This window comes from Microcaecilia unicolor, chromosome 1 (genome assembly GCF_901765095.1).
Source record: "Microcaecilia unicolor chromosome 1, aMicUni1.1, whole genome shotgun sequence".
Classification (NCBI taxonomy): domain Eukaryota; kingdom Metazoa; phylum Chordata; class Amphibia; order Gymnophiona; family Siphonopidae; genus Microcaecilia; species Microcaecilia unicolor.
Window position 1 is genome coordinate 491,011,513 of NC_044031.1, and position 19,789 is coordinate 491,031,301.

The 19,789-nt window shown below is 40.8% G+C and overlaps 1 protein-coding gene across 6 annotated transcripts in view; it reads right to left on the reverse strand.

Moving 5' to 3' along the window:
* RB1CC1 (RB1 inducible coiled-coil 1) overlaps positions 1-19,789 on the reverse strand; it is a 387,073-nt gene that overhangs the window by 51,825 nt on the left and 315,459 nt on the right. For all 6 annotated transcript variants that reach the window (XM_030214384.1, XM_030214360.1, XM_030214376.1 and 3 more), the window contains 2 exons: positions 18,537-18,783; positions 6,823-6,877 (listed from right to left, as the gene is read on the reverse strand). In XM_030214384.1, coding sequence (XP_030070244.1) covers positions 6,823-6,877; positions 18,537-18,783 — 302 coding nt within the window. The remainder of the gene's footprint in view (positions 1-6,822; positions 6,878-18,536; positions 18,784-19,789) is intronic.

A 19,789-nucleotide genomic window follows, 5' to 3' on the forward strand; every position in this document is an offset into this window, starting at 1 on the left:
TCTGCCCCATATTCATGGAGGCAGGGTGCATTGTTATCCATATTTAGTATGAGTTCAATTTGTATGTAATTGCATTATTTGTATATAGATAGCACTGTGTAACAGGGGTGCTTTTCCTATAGTTTGCAGTATCCTGTGATTGACTCCTTGTGAGCTTTCCCTATTGGCTCATTGGTCTGAGCTACAGCCAGCTCTCCCTCTCTGCCCCTGGGCTGTGTGAGGGAGTCTCAGTCTTGTTAGTATGCCTTTTGTGATCAGCATCTGTTCTAGGGGCTGATCCCTCCTTAACCCATTAGTGCCCAATGTTCCCATAGTAAGCCATATTGGGCACTAATGGGTTAATCTACTGTAATTTCATCGAGATTTTTTCACCATCTCCCCATGTCATTCCCCTTTCATTTTCCCTGAGTTTCTCCCCCTTATTCCCCTTTGAGAGTTAAAGTTTTCCTCTCAGCTGGGAGAGGTTCTGGCTATCTTCATGCCTCTGATGTGGCTAGATGCAGATTCTATGTGCAGAAGGCAATAATTCTGTCCAAGCAAACTGTTTGTAGTACTTATAATAAATAGAAAATCCAACTATCAAAAACATTTGCTTAAGAATTGAGAGTCTACTGGAGTCTACTTGGAGATAATTTAGCTGGCTATTTAAACTATACTATACTTTGCCTAGAACGGCAAACTGTCCATGAAGAAGTATTTCCTTAGGTTATTTCTGTCTGTCCCCTTTCACCTTCATCTTATGCCTCCTCATTCCAGAGAATCCTTTCAACTGAAAGAGGCTCATCTCCTGTGCATTTATGCCACAGAAGTATTTAAACGTACCATATCTCCCCTTCTCTAGCCCTTCTTCTGAAGTATACATTTGAGATCTTTAAGTATGTCCCCATATGCTTTATGACAAAGATCACCGACCATTTTAGTAGCCACCCTCTGGACTGTTTCTATCTTTTTGAAGGTACACAGTAGTCTAAATGAGGTCTCATCACAGACTGATTATAGAGACATTATCACCTCCTTTTTCACCCTGACCATTTCTCTCCCCGTACAACCAAACATCCTTCTGGCTTTTGCTGTCACCTTTTCTACCTGTTTAACGATCTTAAGATTATCATATACAATCACCCTTACTTCTCACTCCTCTTTCATGCACAAAAGTACTTCTCCCCTATATTGTACTGCTTTCTTGGGTTTTTGTACTCCAAATAAATGATCATACATATTTTAGCATTAAAGTTTACCTGTCAAATTCTTGACCATTCTTCTATCTTTCCTAGGCCCCTCCTCATGCTAACCACACCATCAGGGGCGTCTACCCTACTGTAGATTTTGGTACCATTCACAAGGACGCAAACCTTACAAGACATCCCTTCTGAAGTATCATTTAGAAAAATATTAAAAAGACCTGGACAAAGAACCAATCCTTGTGGCATACCACTTGTAATGTCTCTGTCCTCAGACAGTTCCATTTATCACTATCCTTTAAGCCTTCCACTCAACCAGTTCCAAACCCAGTCAGTTACTTTAAGGCCCATCCTGAGGGCAATAAGTTTAGTTATAAGTCATCTATATGGAACTATGTCAAAGGCTTTACTAAACTCTAAGTACATCACATCTACTGCCAATGTGTTTTTTCTAGCAAAAAAGGTGCTGGTACTCAAACGCTAGGCCACCCTTCAGGAGTGGGATGATCACTGAGGGACCCACCCACAATTGCCAGGCCCCCTGCAGCCAGTCTCACAATCTACGACAAGGCAGAATTGGTGTGTAGAGCCTGAGCTCTTTCATTAAAACTTGGGGACCTTGGGTCAATTTTAGCAGACAATGGAAAAGGTACTGGTACTCAGTACCCCCTCAAAAAAAGCCCTGTCTACTGCTCTCCTTTGATCCAATTCTCTGGTCATCCAGTCAAAGAAATTATTCAGGCATGCCTGTAATAAAACCATGCTGCCTCAAAGTGCTGCAATCATGGAAGGATGGCTTGAAATGTTCTCACATTTGTGATATAAAATAGAATTCATGGTACCTTCAATGATGGCATGCTGCTTGTAGATGCAACCCCCCCCCCCCCCCCCAAACACACACAATTTGCAGTGTCTCTGTACAAATGCTAGAAGCCTAAAAAATAAGATGGAAGAGTTGGAGTATATAGCACTAAATGAAGAGGTAGATATAATAGGCATCTCAGAAACCAGGTGTAAGTACGAAAATGAATGAGACACCGTGTTATCAGGGTACAATAACATTGCAATGATAGGGTGAATTAAATCGGAGGGAGGGTATGTCAAAGAGGGAACTGAGTCAAATAAAATAAACATTCTACATGAAACAGTAGTGTGGAATCCTTATGGATAGAAATTCCATATGTGAAGGGAAGAAGTATATTGGTAGGGTTGTACTACTGTACGCCAGATCAGAACGAGCAGATGGATGAAGAAATGTTTACAGAAATTCAATACCTCAATATTGAGTCAATATATTTTACATCAGGTAGTGCTAAGAGGGTAAAATTCCTAGACATAATACATGACTGCTTCTTGGAGCAACTGGTCCAGGAACTGAAAAAAGGGGGAGTTAGTTTATATCTAGTCCTTAGTGGAATGGAAGGCATAGTACAAAAGATAACAGTGTTGGGTCCATTAGGAAATAGTGATCATAACATAATCAAATTTGAGCTGATATCTGGAGTAAAGCCACTAAGAAATCTACTATGGCAGCATTTAATTTTTTAAAAGGCAACCACAATATAATGAGGAAAATGGTTAAAAAGAAGCTAAGAAGCACGGAAGCTGTTTAAAAATACCATCTTGGAAGCTCAGACCAGATATGCTTCATGTATTAACAAAGGTGGAAAGAAGAGCAAATGACAGCATGGTTAAAAGGTAAAGTGAAACAGCCTATTAGAGCCAAAGAACATCCATCAAATAATGGAAAAAAGATCCAAATGAAGAGAATAAGAAGCAACGTAAGCACTGGCAAGTTAGATGCAAAGCACTGATAAAGAAGTAACAACTTTTTAAGGTACATCAGAAACAGAAAGCCTGTGAGAGAATCCGTGGGACCATCAGATCATCAAGGAGCAAAAGGGGCACTCAGGGATGCTAAGGCCATAGAGGGGAGACAAAGAATTTTTTGCTTTGGTCTTTACAGAAGAAGTTGTTAAGAGTTGATGATGCGGAGGAACTGAAAGAGATCTCGGTGAACCTGGAAGACATACTGAGCCAAATCGATAAATTAAAGAGTATTAAATCACCTGGACCAGATAGTGTGCACACTAGGGTACTGAAAGAACTCAAACATGAAACTACTGATCTGGCATTAGTGATCTGTAACCTGTTGTTAAAATCGTCTGTAATACCTGAAGATTGGAGGGTGGCCAATGTAACGCTGATTTTTAAAAAGGGTTCCAGGGGTGAACTGGAAAATTACAGAATGGCAAGCCTGACTTCAGTGCAGGGCAAAATAGTGGAAACTATTATAAAGAATAAAATTACGGAACACATAGACAAACATGGTTTAATGGGACACATTTAACCAAAGGAAGTCTTGCTCACCAATTTGCTTCATGTCTTTGAAGGTGTGAATAAATGTGGAAAAAGATGAGCCGGCTGATACAGTGCATCTAGACTTTCTGAAAACATTTTACCAAATTCCTCATGAGAAACTTCAGAGAAAATTAAAAAGTCATGGGTTAGGAGGAAATATTTTGTTGTGGAATAGGAATTGGTTACTGGACAGAAAACAGAGGGTAGGGTTAAATGGCCATTTTTCTCAATGGAGGAGGCTGAATAGTGGAGTGCCCCAGGGATCTGTACTGGGCCTGGTGCTATTTAACATATTTCTAAATTATTATTACACTTGTATCCCGCGCTTTCCCACTCAAAGCAGGTTCAATGCGGCTTACATAGTAAAAGGAATACAGAATATTATTAGAGGGTAATTATTATTAGATGACATCCAATGGTCCCATGGATGGAATAACTCTCTAATAGATCAAAGATGCTTTTTTTTTCTTTGAAAAGAGTTCCTGTGAGCCCTAAAGGGCCAGCCCACTTGCTGCCTCAGCAAGTCCCAAGCATGGGTTGGTTAATCCAAGAGAGAAGGTGGGTGGATTGTGTGGCTGACTTACGCTACTGTCCATGGAGAACCCCCATTACAGTTAAGAAACCTCACTTTCTCCATGGACAAACATTTAAGGGAACAACAGAATTTTAGCAATCGAGTGATTGGAGGTTCATTTCTCAACGTTCATGTTTTGTTGTCTAGATTGTAAACCATCCAGATCTGCAAGTCAGATTGGACAGTATAGTAAGTTTTAATCAAACATATAAACGGCAAGTGACCGACTCACTTGCAAATGCGCAATAGAGACTTCCCTCTCTGTCCCGCCCCCGCGTCAAGACGTGATGACGGAACAGAGAGGGAAACTGCGCTGAGGAGGGAACCGTCGAGGTCGCTACCACTCCCCCCCCTGAGGTCGCCACCACCGCTCCCCCCCTCTGGAAATCAGAACAAGTGAATTGATTAAATTTGCAGATGAAATAACACCACTCAAACTTGTTAAAACACATGCAGACTGTGAAAAGTTGCAGGAAGACCTTAGGAAATTGGAAGACTGGGCATCCAAATGGCAGATGAAATTTAATGTGGACAAATGCAAGGTGATGCACATTGGAAACCATAATCTGAATCACAGTTACCTGATGCTAGGGTCCAATGTGAGTTGGTGGCCAAAAAAGCGAACAGGATGCTAGGAATTATTAGGAAAGGAATGGAAAATAAGACCAAGAATATTATAATGCCTCTCTATCGCTCCATGGTGCAACATCACTTTGAGTATTGTGTTTTATTCTGGTCACCATTTCTCAAAAAAGATATAGCCGAATTAGAAAAGGTCAAAGAAGAGTGACCAAAATGATAAAGAGGATGGAATTCCACTCATATAAGATTATCAATAGAAATCAAACAAAATAAAACATGGAAAAGAAAATAAGATGATACCTTTTTTATTGGACATAACTTAATACATTTCTTGATTAGCTTTCGAAGGTTGCCCTTCTTCCTCAGATCGGAAATAAGCAAATGTGCTAGCTGACAGTGTATATAAGTGAAAACATTCAAGCATTACTATGACAGTCTGACAGGGTGGGAGGAGGGGGGTGATATGCTTTGATGTCCCCATGCATGCTTCCTACCCACCCCCCTCCTCCCACCCTGTCAGACTGTCATAGTAATGCTTGAATGTTTTCACTTATATACACTGTCAGCTAGCACATTTGCTTATTTCCGATCTGAGGAAGAAGGGCAACCTTCGAAAGCTAATCAAGAAATGTATTAAGTTATGTCCAATAAAAAAGGTATCATCTTATTTTCTTTTCCATGTTTTATTTTGTTTGATTTCTATTGATAACCTTAAGAGTGGACTAACACGGCTACCACACTCCTCTCATATAAGGAAAGGATAAATAGGTTAGGGTTCTTCAGCTTGGAAAATACATGGCTGAGGGGGGATATGATTGAGGTCTATAAAATCCTGAGTGGTGTAGAATGGGTAAAAGTGAATCAATCTTTTACTTTTTCAAAAACTACAAAGACTAGGAGACACTCAATGAAGTTTCATGGCAATACGTTTAAAACAAATAGGAGGAACTATTTTTTTTACTCAAGGAATAGTTAAGCCCTGGAATTCGTTGACCCGAGAACATGGTAACAGCGGTTAGTGTATCTGGAATTAAAAAAAGGTTTGGACAAGTTTGTGGAGGAAAAGTCCATAGACTGCTATTGAGAAAAATATGGGGAAAGCCACTACTTGTTACTGGGATCAGCAGCATGAATCTTGCTACTATTTGGGATTCTGTCAGGTACTTGTGACCTGGATTGGCTACTTTTGTAAGCAGGACACTGGGCTAGATGGACAATTGATCTGATCCAGAATGGCTATTCTTATGTTCCAGGAGCAAAGAGGCCCGACACTATGGCACCTCCACCACTATGCCTAACTACTGGGATGATGCACTTACTTTCAAAGGTACTATTTTGATTTCAAACAAAATATTTGTTGTTATAATGAGCAGTTAAATTTTTGACTCATCTGTTCAAAAATCATGCTTCTATAGCCTTGTGGATTATTGAGATGCTTTTGGTGAACCTGAGGTAGGTTGCAATGTTATTTTTAGTGAGCAGTGGTTTCTTCTTGGCTTTTTTACCATGAATAACATTCCCATTCAGTTTATTTTGTGATGGTTGGTACACGAACCTTCACATCAGCTGCAAAGAGAGAGGCCTGCCAGTCTTTAGATGTTAGCTTGGGGTTCTCTGTGACATTGTGAATGATTTTCTGCTTGGGTTGATGTTAGTAGGATTACTTCTCCTGTGCAGAGTAATGGAATTCTTCAACTTTTTCCATTTGTAGATGACTGTTTGATGGATGGAACCCAAAATGGCCTTGCAACCTTGACCAGAAAGATGAGTATCAACTAAGTTTTTATAGATCCTCCAAAATATCTCCACATGATCAGTTTCCTTTATAGAGGACAGGATGCACAAAGTACACAATTATTTAAGCTGCCCTTATTTAAGCACCTGGTTCTAATTAGCCAATTAATTGTGTAAAAGAAATTAAGGGTTCACTTACTATTTCACACAGCCTTTGTTATGATATTAAACCAGAACGAGCAGACACCTCAACCAGTTCTTTTCTTCTTTGGCTTCAGAAAGGATAGCCATTATACTTGAAACAGCAGCGAGTCTGAACTTTGTTAATCTCATTAGTTGGCACATACCAGAACTACCTTTTCAAAAATCCTATTTTAAGAAAATACTCACTCTTTCCAGCAACATAATCCTCTGTTTTTCTTCAGATAGCATATGGAGGTTTTCACTATAAAAAGTTTAATAAAACACAGTGAAACGTTGGAAATCAAAGAATATATTTACAGTTTATTCTCTTTTAGGAATTCATGCTACCATACTTGTGCTAAACTTACATAATAGGATTATGAGTACAGATTGCATGAAGTAAAAAAAAAAAGACCTACAACTGAAGTTATAGCTTAAAGGGGTACTTTTATTAAAGCTGAGCGTACACTAAATGCTAAGAAACCCATTGTATATCTATGGGTTTCTTAGCATTTAGTGTATGCTAATTTCATTAGCGTGCACTAAGCTTTAGTAAAAGGATTCCACAGTATTTTGATTCATACAACTTCAAGTGATCTTTGACATTTTGTCATCATAGTCCTTTTATAAACATACAGGGAAACCTTGGTTTATCATGTCTGAAATTTTATACTGTATAATGCCTTAAATATTGGGGGTCCAATATTCAAGAACTTATGCTTCTAACTTTTGAGAGTTATGCTCATAAACTGGCCTCTCTGAAAATTTACTAGGGTCAAGTGCCTAAATTTATAACCAAAATTTGACTAAACTCCTATATTTAGTAGCATAAAAAGTGGACAAAAAAGGGGCAAATTTAGGGAAGATTAAAAAGGCTAGGAACTTAGCACTGATTTTCAGTACCAGGCTCATAATTAGACTAAGAAATCCAGGTGAACAAATGGAATGCCCAAATTTATAGTAAACAAAACACAGCAAGGATGACAATGAACCCACTCAGTCAATGGTGCTATCAAACTTTAATCAAAGTTATACACGACTCAACACGTGCTTGTGTTTCAGCCACCTGACCTGAATCAGTAGTCAAGTACTTATGTGAATTTCAGAATAAATACTCTATGCACCATAAATGCAAGGTCTGAAGAAAGTTGGTGACCCTATTAAAGGATCATTTCTCTCGATTATCACTAATCCAGCTTCAGTGTGAACTGCACCAAAGCATCGGTGCAGTTCACACTGAAGCCGTATCAGCTACAATCGCAAGAAATGATCCTTTAATAAGGTCACCAATTTTCTTCAAACCTAGTGTTTATGGTGCAAAGATTATTTATTCTGACATTCACACACAACTACTTGACTCCTAATGCAGGCTAGGTGGCCGAAACAGAGGCCATGAGTCGTGTATATAGCACCATTTACTGCGTGGATTTGTTGTCACCCTTGCTGTGTTTTGTTTACTGTAGAAGCTAGTGTGTGAGAACAATTTCTTCTGTATCTTTATTTATACACCTAAATTTATAAGCATAACTTCTAAGCTCCTAAATTTAGACAAATTCTCAGCTGAAAATTTAGGTGCTCATTTTCAAAGCAGACGAATGTCTTAAAATGCCTAAAAGAGCTGTCCGCCTGCTACAAACGGTGATATCCTGATTTTGAAAAGTCAGAATTTGGACTTGTCAGGACGTGTCACACTGCAGCTCATCCAAATAGCAGGGGCATGTTGCGTGCGTGCTTCGGATGAAACTAGAGAGGGCCTACAAGTACGACGTCCAACAGGGATTTTCGAATAGGAAGAAATGTCCATGTCTAAAAAGGAGTTGTTTTTTTTTAAATCTAGACCTGTTTCAGTCACATCCAAGCTACAAAACGGTGCTCTGATTGAGCAGCTGACCACTGAAGGGATTAAGGAATAACCCCTCCTTAATCACACAGTAGTTGCTGTCCCCTTCCTCTCCCCTGAAAGTGAAACTGGAAAGGAAATCGGGCTCTGTGTCAGCTGCAGGTATTATGGCCATTCTGAACAAAGCAGGACAGATGAGTAGCCTAGTGGTTAGTGTAGTGGATGTGAACCACGAGACCCAGGTTCAAATCCCACTTCAACTCTTGTTATTTTTTCTTTATAATTCTGAGCCAACTTTGGTGTACATTCAGGTACAGCAGATATTTTTCAGATCCAGGAGGGATCACATTTACTAAAAAAAACCAAAAAGAGTTATAGTGGGGATTGAACCTGTGTCCCTTGGTTTATAATCCATTACACTAACCAATAAGAAAATCTTCTATTCTGCAGGGATGTTTGTGTGTCCATGTTTTTGAAATGATGCCAGACAGATGTTTATGCCCCTGGTTTTTTGTTGTTCAAAAGTTGGATGTTTCACTTTGGAAAATGGCTATTCATTTTGGACGTTTCAATGCAAAAACGTCCATCTCATAGCCGTAATTAAACAGGAAATCTAGACTTTTTCCTGTTTGATTATGGTTGTGAGATGGCCGGTTATTTTGGACGTTATGAGGATGGTTTTTTTGGGACAAAACGTTTTTTTGAAAATGCCCTTCTTAGGCTCCTAAGTTTGGCTGAAAGTGGAGCACTAATTAAGGTGCTCAGCTTTTTTTTTTTTTTTTTTTTTTATCAGGCCTTTCCTCTTTCTCACTCATTTTAAAAACATTCTTGCACATTTATACATACATTTTTGTAAATTATTATTTAACAATTACATCCAATAAAAAAATCCCCCTATCATTCAAAATAATGCATAACTCAGCAAACAACATAAGAAAGAAAATCAAACTGTACAAAATTAAAAGCCAAATCAGTGTTTTTAAACTCCAAACTCGCTGGAAAAAGATTCAACCACTATTTAAAGAAAACAAAACAAAACTCAAAAGACCATAGAGGAAATGAGCAAAATAACTAGCAGTATAAGTCCACCTTAACTAATAGATATCAAGCCCCATTATACCCATACTATGAAGAATGTCATAGGCAGGTCCTGGACAATTTTATCTTATAACAATTTTGTAAGTTGCTATGGCCTGTAAAATAAATATTTACATTTACACAGAAAATTCAGGGCCTCTTTTACTACACTGTGCTAGCGATTCCCGGTGCTGCAAATGTGCTGCAGCCCATTCAATTTGAAACCAAAAGCTGAGTGGACTGTCTATGGGCTCCAGATAGAAGGCTAACACTTGCTTGCAATCTAAGGATGCAATACAATTTCACCAGGATGGGAATGTAGTTTTGGGGAAAATGTTGGTAGAACGATTGACTGATTAAGATGGAACTCTGAAACTACCTTAGGAAGAATCTTAGGGTGCGTGAAGAGAACTACTCTATTGTGATAAAACTTAGTGTAAGGTGGATCTGCTACTAGGGCCTGAAGCTCACTGACTTTGTGAGATGAAGTGACTGCCATCATAAACACAACTTTCCAGGTCAAATACTTCAGATGACAAGAATCAAGTGGCTCAAAAAGAGTTTCCATCAGCCGGGTGAGACAACGCTGAGATCCGATGATACAGTGGGAGGATTGATGAGGGGGATTTGTCAACAGCAAATATCTCAAGAAGTGAACAGATAGAGGCTACACAGAGATGGGCTTACCCACTACATGTTGATGATAAGCACTGACTGCACTGAGATAAACCCTTATCGAGTTAGTTTTAAAACAGACTGTCACGTTTTCCAAAGCAGGAACTAGGTTTGTGAGCCCTTGGAACACTGCCGAGGAGCGGCAGTGGCAGGCAAAACCACCCCCCACCAGAGGCAAGGCAGAACTCTGACAAACAGTGAGACTTCACCTGCACATGGCCACCTTTCACCAGGAGTTGAGCCCCTGGCTGCAAGTGGCCGGCAGGACTTATAGGACAGGGCAGGAACAGGATCCCAACAAGGCTGCACAGGTACTGAGGGTCTGAGGGGAAAGGAAGACACAGGGGCAGCAAGGCAGGGAAAGGATAAGCTACAGGACAAGACTGAAAGCTGCAAGCAGCCACTAAAACAGGGAACAAAACACTGATAACAAGACACAGAACTGAAAGCTGCAGAGCAGCCACAAACAAGAAACACAGACAACCAAGAACTAGACACAGAACAGTAGAATAAACCAAGGTACAAGCCGGGTCAGGGCAGGCAGCAGGCAGTAGAGAAAACCAGGAAACAAGCCGGGTCTGGGCAGACAGCAGAATCAGGCAAAAAACTAAAACAAGAAACCAAACTAGGCAGAAGTGCACCAAGCACCAACATACCAGGGACCTTAGACGATGCAAAGGCAAAGGTAGAGAGTTTCCAAATGGCTAATAAGCCCAGCAGCAACTGACGCTCAGATGCAGGAATCACCAGGCCACTACGGGAGCTCTGCAGGGTCAAACAAGACAGACATATCCGGTAGCCTGGAAGATCCGGACTGGACTGCGCTAAAGTCTGGAACGGGTGATAGTCCATAGCAGCCACCAGTTCTGGCCACCAGAGGGCAAGGTGAGCACAGACGTAACACAGACTCAGAGAGGAGCAGGAGATATTCAAGCAGTTCTTGTATAGGGCAAAGTGAGGGGATGTAAGGTCTTGCCCTCACATGACGGCAGACCTTCTCCACTTAAAAGAGTAACATCTCTTTAGTGGAGTCTTTACTGGAAGCCAGCAAGACACGAGACACACCCTCAGTCAAACCTAAGGAGCTGAATTTTATGCTCCCAACAGGGTCAGGGATTGGAGGTTGAGATGAAGAAGCTATCCTTCGTTCTAAATGATGAAGGTCAGAAAACAGTCCAATCTCCATGTTCTCCTTGACTGCCAGGTACGTGGCTGGGAGGACCATTCCATGAAGGAAGGCCCACTGCCACATTCCCACTGCCTCCTGACACAAGGGGTAGGATCCCGTACACCCCTGCTTGTTCATATAAAACGTTGCAACCTGGTTGTCCGTTTGAATGAGAATAATTTGGTTTTGTAGCCAATCTCTGAAAGCCTTTAGAGCATTCCACATGTCCCTGAGCTTGAGGAAGTTCATATTTTAAGTGTTTTCTTGAGGAAGTTCCTTGGGTGCGAAGCCCATCTACATGAGCTCCCCATCCCAAGTTGGATGCATCCATTGTTAACACCTTCTGAAGAGGTGGAATTTGGAACGGTAGCCCTACAGTCAAATTTGTCCCAACTGTCGACCAGAGAAGAGCATGAGTTAACTTTGGAGGAATCTGGATGATATCTGCTAGGTTCCCAGTTTTCTGAGACCACTGGGAAGCTAGAGTCCACTGGGCCTCTCTCCAATGGAGATGTGCCACGGGAGTGACATTTGCAGATGTGACCTGCTTTGAACCTGCAAGATGAGAGGTATTAAGGTCTTTGCCCTCGGTTGAAGAAGAAAAGCCCGGACCTGCAATGTATCTAGCAGGGTTCCTATGTACTCCCAATCACTGAACTGGGAGTAGGTGGGACTTGGGGTAGTTTATCATGAACTCTAGCAGCTCCAACACCCAAATAGTTAGGCACATTGACTCCATCACCCCCACCTGCGATGTGCTCTTGACCAGTCAATCATCCAGATAAGGAAAAACTAGACTCCCAGTCTGTGTAAATATGTTGCTACTACCGCTAGACATTTGGTGAACACCCTGGGAACTGACACAAGGCCAAATGGCAGAACGCTGTACTGGTAGTTGTGTTTCCCTATTCAAAATCTGAGAAACGTCCTGTGACAGGGAAGTATCAAAATGAGGGTACAGGCATCATTTAAGTTCAGAGAGCACAGTCAATCTTGTTCCTGAATACATAGGGAGAAATCATCCTGAACTTTTCTTTGACCAGGAATTTGTTCACGGCTCTTAGGTCTAGGATGGGATGAAATCCTCCCATTTTCTTGGGCACAAGGAAATATCTTGAATAGAATCTCTTCCCTTCTTTCCCTGGTGGCACGGGTTTGACAACTCTGGCCTGTAGAAGGGTGGAGATTTGTTCTACAATTACCTGCTTGTGCTGAGAGCTGATGTAAGATGCTCTCGATGGGCAATTTAGTGGTCTCTGATGCCAACGAAGTGTGTAACCGAGGCAGATTATCTAAAGAATCTACTGGTCGGAGGTTATAAGGGGTCATCTCTGATCGAAAAAACTTAGCCTCCTCCCTACTGGCAGGCCTTTAGGGACGGTTACTAGTTCTGTAGCTATGCTCTCTTGAAGACAGTCAAAAGCTCATCTCCTGCTTTGACTAGGGATTTGCTTGGACTTCTGTGGTCGGGACTGATAATGAAGAGAATGCTGGGCCTGGGAGTTCTAAGTAGGAAGGCGGTGGAAACATACGCCTTTGCGAGTAGTAGGGTTGCCATTTAGGCCCACTCAAAAACCTCCTATTAGAGGCAGCTGTAGCTGGAGGCTGTCGAGAGAGGGATTGTATGGTGTCAGAATGTTTCTTGATGAGATCAGCAACCTCCTCCACCTTGTCCCCAAAAGATTGTCTCCTTGGAAAGGTATGTCCACCAACCTCTCCTGAACCACTGGTTCCAGGTCACAGACATGCAGCCATGAGAGCCTGCACATCCCTACACCCATGGCAGAGAGTCTGGCTACAACATCAATTGTTACAATTCGACATGTCCAGCGCGTTTGACATGGTCAACCATGATATTCTATTAAACATTCTAGAATATTTTGGAATAGGAAGAAATGTATTGAATAGGTTTCATAGTTTTCTAACAACAAGAACATACCGGGTAATATCTAAACCGAGCATATCTTCACCATGGAGACCGGAATGTGGTGTGCCTCAGGGATCTCCACTTTCACCGATTCTCTTTAACTTAATGATGTTACCTTTGGCCAAAGCATTATCCAACCAAGACCTAAATCCATATATTTATGCCGATGATGTGACGAAATATATTTCATTCAAAAATGACATCAGAAATTGCAGACAAAATAAATCGCAGCTTCCAAATTATGAACTCATGGGCAGACGCTTTCCAACTAAAGCTGAATACAGAAAAGACACAATGCCTAATACTATCATCGCAGTATAATAAAATCAATTATCCCAACATAAACACACCAAACCACACTCTCCCTGTTGCGGACACCCTGAAACTCCTAGGTGTAACAATTGATCGCAATCTTAATCTAGATTGCCATGTAAAAAATGTCATAAAGAAGATGTTCTATGCAATGTGGAGGCTCAGAAGAGCAAGACCTTTCTTCCTTATACGTGGGATGCAAGGTACAAACCATCAAGAAACTCCAGACAGCCCAGAACACTGCAGTCAGATTGATATTCGGCAAAGCGAAATATGAAAGTGCCAGACCCCTTAGAGAAAGGCTGCATTGGCTCCCACTGAAAGATCGTATTGCATTCAAGATATGTACCTTGGTTCATAAGATTATTTATGGAGATGCCCCATCCTATATGTCAGACCTAATTGACTTACCACAGAGAAATAACAAAAGTTCATCACACACCTGCTTAAACCTTCATTATCCAAATTGCAGAGGACTTAAATACAAATCTGTACATACATCTAGTTTCTCATACATCTGCACACAACTATGGAATGAATTACCGATCGCCATAAAAACAACACACAACTTGACAACCTTCCGAAAATTAAGACTTACTTATTCATAAAGGCGTACAACAAAGATTCCCCATAACGATTCGACTCCCAAAATTATTCTTATTACAACTATTATGGAGCCCTCCTATTTGTTCATCTTAATTACATCCTCATGACTGAATATTATATCTTGTCCTGATATCATTATGTTATGTTTATATATCAATCCACTTTTATTCCAATGTGATTTACTTATGCACTCTTATTTGTAACAATTGTAAAATTATTATTCCGTTAATATGATTGCTATGATATTCTTATGTACCTATCTGTATCTATATTCTGAAATTCTTATTCTATAATATGTATATGTCATTGTAACATTTTGTAAGCCACATTGAGCCTGCATATAGGTGGGAAAACGTGGGATACAAGTGCAGCAAATAAATAAATAAAATAAAATTGTATCGTAAGCACCCCTGGCCAGATATTTCCTGCACTTCAGCTGGTTTTTGGCCAACTGGTGAATCTCTGCGGCCTGCAAGATGTAGCAGATTTTAAGTAAAGGCTCATATAGAGCTAGTAGGACTGGATGCAGGCAATAAGCATCGCAGCCTGAAAAGTCTTCCTCCCAAACAAGCTTTGTGTCTGAGACTCTCTACCTGGGGGAGTCAAGTCATGAGTCCTGGAGCTCCTAGCTCATTTGAGGGTGGATTCGACCACCAAAGAGTGGTACAGCAGCTGGGCCCTCTTGAATCCAGGAGCCTTCTGGATATGATACTGAATATCCACCTTCTTTGGTGTGACCTGCACTGACTGGGGAGATTCCCAGTTCCTCAGCACTGTATCTTTAAGGATAGGATGCAATGGTACTGTGACCCCTTCCTTAAGGGGCAACTCAGTCCAGAACAGTTAACATATCTGACCTGTGCTCTTCCTCTGTCTCCAACTTAAATGGGATGGCTGAAGCCATCTCTTTGACAAAACCGGTGAAAGAGAGATCAGACGGGACCCCATAAGACTCCTCTTCCAAGAAGTAATGAGGGTCTTCTAAGTCTCATAAATGGTCTTCTTCATACTCAGATCAGACTAAGTCTGGCCTTGCCCTGGCTTGGTGGAACCATATCCATGCCCCAAAAAGCACCAAGGTGCAGTCCAACTCTCAGACTCTGGGGAAGCTTCCTTCCCGCCGTCGAGAGCAGTGCAGCATGGGTCATTATTGACGTCAATACCCTTCTTGGTGCCAACTTTGAGGATCTCTCCATAGGCACGGATGGAGACTCAGGAAGAATGTGGGGCTGATCTGCAGATGGCACAACCACCCTCGATGCCTGAACAGATTAGAAGTGTGGCATCTGTGCCAGCTCCTTCCTGAGTATGGCTCAGTACTGCTCATTGAAGGAAGGCATTGGCAAAGGAGGGGAAGCCGGGACAGGGGCAGACTGAGAAATGTCAATGCTGAACTGGAAGTGGGAACCTGGCTGCTTGTAGACTTGCACCCCAGCACCTCTACAAGAGAGAGCACTTATCTCAGTTCCAGCGCTTCTCATGTAACTGTGATGTCAATGCCCTGGAGCTCCCTGCACCGTGCATCAAAGAGGAATGATGCTTATGCTTCTTGGGCTTCCCCCAATGCTTAGCATCGCAGTCTTTTGGTGCCCATGAGAACGACGCTGAACCTGTATGCAACCTCAGTGTCAGGTCTGATGCTTATCGGTCCCGGGGCATACTTTCAGCGCCCGATGTCGAGAGACATGGAGACCTCTTTGATGCCGGTGCACTCCCAGTGATTGTTGAAGTCTTAGCAGGCATTGAAGTCGATGCTTCCGGTGCCAAAGTCAATGGATCAGCCCTCGAGGAGACAAAAAGTCTTCTCTTGATGGACCTGATGTGCCCTCAGCTGCATTTTTAAACTGAAAGAACAAGAGTTAGGGTCATAGTTAGGTGCAAGGCACCCAATGTACCATGAGTACAAAATCACCAGATTACATTGGGCACACCATTTGAGGCCACTAGGGGTCTTCTTGGACATCACGGAAAGAATCGCGACCAAATTAAATTCCTCAATTTTGGCTACAAAAAGGGGCGGAGCCCAAATCAAGTGGGCCTGTTGAGCCACAAAAAGGAAAGAAAACCTGAAGGGCCAAAAATACTAAGAACTATGAGGGAAAATAACAAAAAGTGAAATTAAAGATACAAATTTGGGAAAATACCTGCACGGAAAGTCACTGCCAAAAGCAGAGGAAAAAGTGCTGAGGGGAGGGGAGACCATGAAGATGCGTTCTCCCTACTCAGAAAAACGAAGGTCGAGGGACTTGCGCATCGGGCAACAAGGCACCAGTGTGTACACTGTGGGACGCTGCTAGAAACTTCTACAAACTTCTCGCTAGTCAGCGTCTGCACCAGACTTCGTTGGATGATGTCACCTATCAGTGAGAATACAACTAACTCATGTTTGTTTGTTTCTACAACTTTGTTTTTATACTTATATTTTTCCATTTTTGTGTTCATATTTTCATTTATATTTATTTTATTGTTATCTATTGGACCCTTTTATTAACCTGCGGCAAGTGCTAGTGCATGCTTACTGCAACTTAAAATGGCTTACCACGGGATGCACTCAGGTGTCCTGCAGTAAGCTTCAAATCAGCATGTGCTAATCCAGGTGCTAATAATTTTTGGTATTTTTCTTTATTGGAGGGGGTGTGTTGGGAGTGCTACTCAGTTAGTGCAGCTACATTACTATAGGATTATCTCAGTTAGTGCAGCTATATTACCATAGGATTATCATGTAAATTATTACTTCCTACAAAATAGGTGTCGGGTAAGGGCTCACGTCGTAATTTTTTAATGGCCGCGTACAACACTAGCATATGGCCATTAACAGAAAAAAAATAGAAAATCAGCTCTTTTCTAGTTGCGGTAAAAATGGCCTTAGAATGTGAGAAAAACCCACGTGAGGGTGCAAAAAGGCCACTTTTTACCACAGCTTAGTAAAAGGGCCCCTTATTGGTGTCTTGACAATCTGTCCTTTATAAATTCAATTGTAATGCATGCATGGCACAATATGGGGCCATTGTTATTAACCTATATCCTGATGCTAGAAATTGGAAGAAGCACCAACTGTTTCAGAACACAAACAAAATACACTGGTGTACCTCTACGTGCTTCTTTGCACTGGCTACCTGTTCATGATGGCGTTGATTTTAAACCATCTTGTTTTGTTTTTAAGATTTTACAGTTTTTGAAACTGTTTTTCTCAGTAATTTGATTACCTTCTTTAAGAGGCATACATTTACATCCACTGATAGTTTTCTATTAAAAACTTTCCTTCTTTTAAATGCATCACTATGAAAAAATATTTTAGAAACCTCCTTTTCATTTCAAGCAGTGAATGATGTTCCATCAGAGATAAAACTCCAATCATCTTATCTATATTTTAGAAGACAGCTGAAAACACATTTATACAAAAAAATACCTTCAGTGATTTTTTAGTTGGTTTATTTTTCTGTTTTCTTTCTTATTATCACTTTCCATTTTCCTTTTGTCAGCCACTTTGGATCTAACTAAGGATTAAGCGGGTTGTAAGTGACTACTGTAGATTAGATTAGATCTCCTGTGTTATTATTTTTTATGTTTGTTGCATTTAACATTTGGTTTGCATATTATGTAGGTGCTGTAAGTCTCTCTATATATTTTTTGTATTTGTATTTTATTGCTTGACTCGACACATGCCGAAAAACAGCAGTGTTGAATCAAGCAATAAAGTATAAATCCTTGGTGTGACTCCTGTGATGTTATTACCCATCTCCTTGGTTATCTACACTCTTCCTTGGACTGGGCTTAATCCCACCATTCTTAAAGTGGCAGCTGACAGGAGAAGATGCTGGAAGAGGATGGAATTTTTCTTGGATAAGATATGTATGGGAGGACCATTAAGGGACTTGAAAAATCGGTGGAAATCAGGAACATAAAAGAGAAGGGCTGGGGGAATAGGTAGGTAGCTCAGTGAGTGGGTAGGGGAGTATGGGGTTGAAGGTTCTCTGGTCCCAAGACAACTGATCAGGAGTTCCATGTCAGGTTCTTTATGGGCTGGGGGTCCAGGGGTACTTGTGACTAGACCATAAAGCTTCTGAAGTTAATAAGGAAGTAAAGTAACACATTTGTTTACTTTACTTCCATTTTAGTGTTCATTTTTTTTATTTCAGTACTTTTTACATATGATTAGTTTATTACAACAGATGTAAAATAAAGATTTAATGAGGAAACAAAAAAATCAGTGTTAAAATCTAACACTAATTGTTAATATAGTTATATTACACTGATACATTAGCAATAATACTGAAAATAAAGAAGAACTTAAATGCACTTCTTTTTCCACTTACTGAACTGTCATCATGCTCGTGTCCATTGCTGAACCTGCTCTATCTTCTTCTGGACCTGTGGGCTCTAATGCTAACCTCTCCATTTCTGTGGGGATATCAGGTGCACAAGCTCCACATTGCTCTGAAGCAGAGGTAGGATACGTTGATGGAAGTAAATTAAAGCTTTGCAGCTTGCTAACTTCTTCTTCAAGTTTTTTCTTCTCTTCCAGTAAGCGAGCTCGATCTTCAGAAAGAGTTTCAATTAAGTCTAAGAGATAAGAACAAATTAACTGGTTAATTGCAGGTTTAGAATAAAGACAATTTTCAAAGCCTTTTCCTCTGGAAAAACACTGCTTTAACTATGTAAATAGGCTTTTACAAAACTATCCATCTAATATATGGGCAAAAATACATGCATAGGAGCTTGTGTGCACTTATTTTTATTGCAGTGAATAGAAGTCTTTCTGAACCGGGGTTTCACTTATGTGCATGTTTTTGAAAATTTAAGCACATGTGCAGAAATTAATTCAATAAATTGGTGAACTTCAAAGAGCAACTGTAAATATAAAGCATTTATATCTCACCTGTAACAGATGTTTTCTGTAGTAATATGACTGATCAGGCACATATGTGGATGATTTCATATGACAGTGTTGGGACTAAGTAGTGTAAAGATTTGATTGTGTAAGGACCTTCCCACATGCAGTAGTTTCCTCAGTACCTCAGTTAGTTCCACAGTTCAAGAATGCAACTTTCGGGGAGGTGGGAGATTTTGTGTGCCTGATCAATCCTGCTATCTATGGAAAACATGTTATAGGTGAGAAAACAGGTGATAAACAGAGTTGAGTCAGGCACACAAGAAGCGATTCCCAAGCTCAAGGCTGCTCAGTTTAGTTACAGGTTGTCCAAATAACAACCCGTCCATAAAGAAAAAAAATGTGAGAACTGCCAATGTTAAGAAGATTGATTGAGCTATGCTGGTAACCTAACATACTGCCTCTTGCCTGGACTGGTTAAAGATGTTGTGTGAGGTGAAAGCGTGAAGTAAGGACCAAGTTGCAGCTTTGTATATGGAATTCAGTGAAGCAGATTTCAGGAGGGCCACAAAACTGCTGTGGCTCTGATTTGATGAGGTTTAACCTTACTGGTAAGAGGAGTACCAGTTTGCTCATAACAGAACTGTATACAGGATGGTAGCCAATTTTATAAAGTTTGTTTGGCTACCAGAATAATGATGAAAGAAACAAATAGCTGTATAGACTTTCTGTTGGATT